The following is a 7,115-nucleotide window of genomic DNA, read 5'->3' as shown; positions in this document are numbered from 1 at the left end:
TAGTCCGTACACCAGAAGATGTAAAACCTGTTGGATATAGGTGGGTATTTGTGAGAAAACGAAATGAGAAAAATGAAGTTGTGCGCTATAAAGCCCGACTTGTGGCACAAGGTTTTTCACAAAGGCCCGGTATAGATTATGAAGAAACGTATTCCCCAGTAGTGGATGCGATAACATTGCGTTATTTGGTCAGTTTATCTGCATATCATAAACTGCATATGCATTTAATGGATGTGGTAACAGCCTATTTATACGGCTCATTAGATCGGAATATATATATGAAAGTCCCCGAAGGACTAAAGATATCTAAACCATCCAATGAATATTCGCAAGGGTTATACTCAGTCAAATTGCAAAGATCTTTATATGGTCTAAAGCAATCTGGACGAATGTGGTATAATCGTCTTACTGAGTATCTGGCCAAAAACGGATTCAAGAATGATGATATCTGCCCGTGTGTTTTCATAAAGAAAACTGCTTCTGGATTCATTATAATTGCTGTGTACGTTGATGATTTAAATATCATTGGAACTCCTGAAGAGATTCCAACAATTATAAAAATTCTAAAGGAAGAGTTTGAGATGAAAGATCTTGGAAAAACTAAATTTTGTCTCGGCCTGCAGATCGAGCATATAAAAAGTGGGATCTTTATTCATCAAACAACATACACAGAAAAGATCTTGAAAAGTGCAGCAACCTCCTCTAATCATGCTGAAATACTGGCGATTCATGAAGCTAGTCGCGAGTGTTTTTGGCTAAGGAATTTGATTCAATATATTATGTCATCATGTGGACTGATTGATCATAAGATAGCTCCAACTGTCCTGTTTGAAGATAATACAGCATGCATTGCTCAACTTAAAGGCGGATACATCAAAGGTGATAGAACAAAGCATATTTCTCCCAAATTCTTCTTCACTCATGACCTTCAAAATCAAGGGACAATTATCTCTATTATATATCTTTTATTTCACAACAAAAATTACCATTATTAATTATTAACACCAGATTTTATTTATTTTTCCTCACATATTTTCTGTCATTATATTGTCATTGAAATACTCATATATTTCTAATTTCTCAACTCTAAACCCTAAACCCAAATTCTAACACAATCTTCATATATTTTTTTATTTTCAACCTAATCTTCATAATTTCAACACAAATACATCTCTACCACGTATTAAGTATGAACTTCTATCTATTTATATTATTTTTTGTGCATTGTTTTTGTATTTTTTAGTAGATGTTTGTTTTTCTCTGTTCTTTAAAACGTGAAGAAGGAGACCTAATTTATGGAAACCAATCATAAAATTTTCGTACACCAATTTCATGAACATTAGTCAAAATTATAATAACAACATATATACATATGTAAATATAGATATATAATTTTACTTGAGATATGTGTTTCATTTTCTGTGATTTGTAAAAGTGAGTCAATATATATAGATGGATAATGGACGTATCAGTACTAACATTGGATTACATACAAGTTTTATTATTGACTAATGATAACTCCATTTATATTAATATAGAGAGTAAATCAAATAAATATTTAAATTATTGGTCTCTAAAATTTGAAAGAAAAAATATTTTTTGTTATAAACATGTTTATTATAATTTTAATTTTTAAAAGCTGTTTTACCAAACACAATTGTAGTGCTTGTGCTTATTAAGAGCTATTTTTAACGTGATTTTACCAAACTCAAGTGCTGCCGCTTTTAGAAAGCTGTCTTTTAAAAGACAGCTTTCATAAGCTATTTTCGAAAAGTAAAAGCTTTACCAAATCAAGCCTAATAAGCATAAAAAATTTATAAACAACCTCATCATAACTAATATAAAACTCAACTAGAAGAACCAATTTGCATACCAGGTGTGTGTCCATTGTTCCTACCACTATTATTCAAATCATGATTCCTGTTTTGATGCTGCTGTTGTTGCTGCAATTGATCTTCACCATGATCAGCAATTCTAAGTTTCTTTGGGAATTTGGCCAAGCTCTCAATAGGTGCAATCTTATTCCGTATGCTGAAATCAATCATGTCTTTCATGAAGTTCCCAACTTCTGATAATTGAAGGCACCTAACATAGCTCTTAGCAAACCCCGAATAATCATCAAGCATTGGAACTTCCAATTTCTTAGCCAATTCTTGTGTTACTGCAACCAACTTACTGCTACTTTCTTGAAACTCCTCAGCAGCAACATTATTGTTGTCATTATTATTGGCTGCGAAATCCCGGAACTTTGATATGGCATCGCCAATTTGATTCACATTAGGAACCAAATGCCTTCTGCTAATGAACACTTCGTGGCGCGTCACGCAGAATTCCCAAGAACATATCTTGATGTAAGGGGAGAAGACTATTCGAATGGAACCTTCGTGGACGACGTGAAACTTGTGGAACAAGCTTTCTCTTCTTGCTTTCTTGCAGACCAGAACAATGTAGCCGGAAGGGTCTCTGAATTCGCAGGGAATGTCGGTAAAAAGCCTCTCTTCCAATAGTCCACTTTCATATTTCACCATTAAAAGCCTTGGAAGAACATCAAAACACACTTCATAGCCATTAACAGGATTCTTCTTGCATATATCACATTTTTTCATACCACCAAGGGGAAAATTGGCTCTGGTTTTTGTTCTTGGATACAAGGAGAAACAGAAGCTCTTCTTACCATTCGGAGCGAAAAACTCGGCCACAAATCTCTTCCAGAAGATAATGTTGTTGTCGGCCGGCCGGCGCTGCTGGCAATGGACAAATTCTTGCATCTTTTTTGCACAAACTCCGGATTGATAGATTGGAAGAATGTTTTTTTGTTGTTGGAATTGCACTGGAATTTGTGGCATTGGCAGTTGTTGTTGTTGTTGAGGCAAACCCCTCAAGAATTGTTGTTGATGGTTCAACATGTTGAGATTTGCAGCAGTTGAAGCTACTTCTTTAGTGGGTTGCATCGAGATTATTTTCTTGTTGCTGATAAAAGAAACAAATTTATGGTCAGAACAATGGGTTGATTTGTTTGTGTTCATGTTTTCTGAATTGTATTGTGGCAGAGTTCTTTATCTTTTTTTTGTTTTGATTCTAAACTTTGTGTTCAAAAAAGATTTAGATCGGAGTTGATTTAATTTGTATATAAAACAGTGTTTGGAACTTCGCGACTGGATAAATTTGCTAGCATTTAGCGGGAATTGCTTTCATCTTTTATTAAAAATTTAATTAAATCAAATTATTTTAAGTTTTAAAATAACTTCAAAGTCAAATTCACCCGGTGTGTTTGTAATTTTGTTTAAAAAAAATCTAATGATAAGATAAAATATTACGTTACTTTAAATATCAGAAATTAATTTTTGTTTTTCAGATTTCTTGGGATTTGCTTCCTTTATTTATTTAAATCCTATCAAAATTATAAGTTTCCATAGGAATTGATTTAATATAATGTGAAAGATAAAAATTGATTTCATCTATTTTCGTAAACCAATTCAACACTCCTTTTCTTTTTATTTGGTTCGATTTTTATTTTTTTTCAAATCCAAATTAACCCGCTCCGTGAACCCTCTTAAATTATATGTTATATCACAGTTATATTGAGTTTGTGCGTGCTAGCATATGTGAGTGTATAGTTTATAAATAAGTTATTTTGTGTTTGGATTTTTAATTTTAAAGGTGTTTATTTTATAGAAATGTGATAAAAGATTTGTTTGAGTGAACTTCCAAGAAAAGATTTTTTTTCGAGTTATCTTTTTTTAAAAGATCTTATGGAAAAGTAAAAGTAATTTTATATTTGGATATCTCATACAAAAAGATCTTTTTATTTATCAATTATGTTTGGGTATAACGATATAAAAGTACTTTTTATTTATTTATTACATAAAAAATATCTTTTTTTTTTAAGGAAAAAAGATTTAAACAAAAAAGATGTAAATTATAACTTCTTAAAAAAGATGTTTTTTTTTATTTTTCTAGTACTTTTATTTCTACTACTAGAAATTTGCTAAACACGCTAAAAAATTTTTTTGACACACAAACAAGCACAAAATCAAACATTATAATAATTCTCAGTTACACAAACTAAAGTTTGATTCAAGTACATGTATTAAAACAAGGAGCTTTGTTGAGTTAAGAAATTAACTAATATAATTGATAATGACAAACATTAGTGCATACTATTCTATTGACTTTTGATAGAGATTTCTTTTATTCTTTTGGATGTCTGAAAATTACCTTTCTTAAAATATTGTCTCGGCCTCCTTTTAATTTTTACCATCATTGTTAATGGAAAATGGAAAAATTTTTGGTTGATTTTCTTTAAGTCATAGCGCTGTCAAAGTGACAAGTAGTGCATCACGGTGACAATTTGGTTGCAATGGTTTTATTGATTTTTTTTTTTTTGGTGACTAAATGGTTTTATTGATTGATATACTAAGAATGCATCAAACAGTATATCTATATTGAATCAACATAAAACAACTCTGATGATTAGGATTGAAATTCTATCTTTTTATCATTACAATAAAAAAAGATATCGATTTTAAAAAGGTCAATTTTAAGTTTTGTTTAAATGAATGTAGCATGAAACACTTCATATATTTTTAAATTTTTTGTTTTCATTTTAAATATAAGTAGAGATGATGGACAATTTATATCTTCGGATATTTAGCCTATCCAACTTAATTGTGACGGATAATTATTCAACCCGTGCAAAGAAAAATTTTAATTGAGGTAAATTTATGTTTGGAGCGAAATGAGATCGAGGTATAGATATATCTTTCATATTTTTCCGGTGTGTATATATAAGTTAATAGAAAAACATTAATTTAAAAGGTTATAGGACAGGGCAGGTATATTATTCGTAGAATTAGGGTGAAGTCTTTTTATTATGCAAAGGTAGTATCAAATAAAATGAATTTTAAAAGAATAAATTCTTAATAGACATTGAAAGATTCTAAAGAGTTATGGTTATGATTTTGATTTTTTTTTTCCAATACTTATTATGGTTATGATTTATATTACATTTTCTTCAAGTATTCATAATATTTTGAAAAATAATAAATTCTTAATAAAGAAACATAAATCATGTTGGCACAAACTTACTTCTATCCAAAATCAATTTTACAAAATTATTTTTATTGTAGTTTAAAAAGTTAGATGAGGGTATTTTTGAAAATAAATGTTATTAAAATTTCAGTCACTATATTTAAAAAAATGTTTTTTTTTTTGGTTTAATCCCTTGTGTTTTTACTTTTTTGAGGTATTAATGGGACAGACATTTTATGTCTTAAGACTAAAAATTTAATTCTAATCTTCCAGTCTCAGTCCCAGTCCCAAACTCTCTACTAAAAATACTACCTTATTATTTTAAAGTCTATTTTATTAATACCAAGATTAGAGGTGTTCGGTTAAAACCGGGTTTGATGTGACCTAAATCTGACTCGAAATATATATTGGGCCTATTTGTTAGATCCGAACCTGATCCTAAACTCGATGAAACCTACACACTTTCGGGTTATAATTATACCGGATGAAAACTGAGCCGTTAACATTATATTATATTGATACCTTCTTGTAAGGTAGCATGTAAAAATACACAAATTTTCAAAACTCCAACCATGATTTGACATGGTAAAATTTATCTAAAAAATATAACAAGAATCAACCATTTTCCAAAGTTAAAGCATAACCACAATCAATACTAATATTGTTTAATAATACCAAATATTTAAGTCAATACAAATAACACAATATTATACATTAGTCTAAAATCTTATGCATTCTAAACATAAAACATTAATTTATAGTCTTATAACGACTAATAACACAAAATTTAAAGTTTGCAATGCTTAAGTTCTACATAAAAATAGCCATCATCCATCAATAATAACACAAAATATTAATTGTGTATGATGACTAGACCATCATACCAGAATCCGAATGACCCGATCCCAATTTTTCTCACTTCCCAAATTTCATTTTTTTCCCAGGTCAATTCCGAATCACTTCGAACCTAGATTTTTATGGTCCAAAATCTTTTGAGACCGGACCAGATCTTCGAATCGGACCGAACGTGCACATCCTATAAAGGAGAATGAAAAAGATTGTTTATTGTAGTTGCTATTTTGATGGAATTTTCTATTCTTTCGATATTTGGCTTTCAAATTTAATAGTTGATCATGGACCATTATTATTAATTTGATACTCTTTATTATTACTAAACATATATACTAGAGAAAATAGTAATTAAATTTATTTTCTTAATTCATGATGCTATATATTACAGAATAAAAGGTATCACCATAGTAATTTGGTCATAACGATTTTATTTTTTTTATATAATTTAATCACAGAATAAAATAAGACACTGAGAATAAAATACAAAAGATAGAAGTATAAACTTTTGTATTTTTATATTGTATTTGATAATAAATTAAAACAAATTATAAAAATATAATTTATTCTTATTTTTCATTCAAAAAATTTAATAAAAAATATAATAATAAAAATATCATTATAAAAAAATAAAAATAATATAAAAAATAAAAAATAAAATTTATTTTTTGTTAGTGTTCCTGTATTTTTTATGTTAGAATAGATACAAAATACATTAATTCAGTGTCTTTAGACACAATATCTCTATCCATGTCTCATCTGCTTAAACACAAATTTATATCTCCGTATTCCTATTTTAGTGTCCTGTCCCTAAAAACAAACGCAACCTTACCGTGGCTAATTTTTTTTGTTATGGAAGTAGAAGTGGTGATATACTTTAACATTGTAATTTTTGGTGTTTTTCAAATCTGTGGAAGTACATAAATCGGAGGGTCCGATTTCTGTACCTCAAATTTTTTAATTTTTTTAAACACAAATCGGACGGTCCGATTTGTGTACTCTAAATTTTTTTGATTTTTTAACATAAATCGAACGATCCGAGTACAGAAATCAGACGATCCGATTTGTACTCCGTACATTAAATCATCCCACATTTAAAAAAAAAACCATTGTTAATCCAATATTAAAAATAAAAAAGTGCCTTATCGTATGCAAACAATAGACTTTACCTTCAACTTTTTTAGATCCGGCTCTAATAAAATCAAGAATAACAAAGAAAAATATATATTCAAACA

At 29.1% G+C, this 7,115-nt stretch overlaps 1 protein-coding gene across 1 annotated transcript; it reads right to left on the bottom strand.

The window, feature by feature from the left end:
* Positions 1,848-2,951, bottom strand: LOC107615142 (transcriptional corepressor SEUSS-like). The gene has a single exon (XM_016317249.1). It carries the CDS (start codon positions 2,949-2,951, stop codon positions 1,848-1,850), a length of 1,104 nt encoding a protein of 367 aa, XP_016172735.1.

This window comes from Arachis ipaensis, chromosome B09, assembly GCF_000816755.2.
Source record: "Arachis ipaensis cultivar K30076 chromosome B09, Araip1.1, whole genome shotgun sequence".
NCBI classification, from domain to species: Eukaryota; Viridiplantae; Streptophyta; class Magnoliopsida; order Fabales; family Fabaceae; genus Arachis; species Arachis ipaensis.
This window is presented reverse-complemented; position numbering and strand designations above follow the sequence as displayed.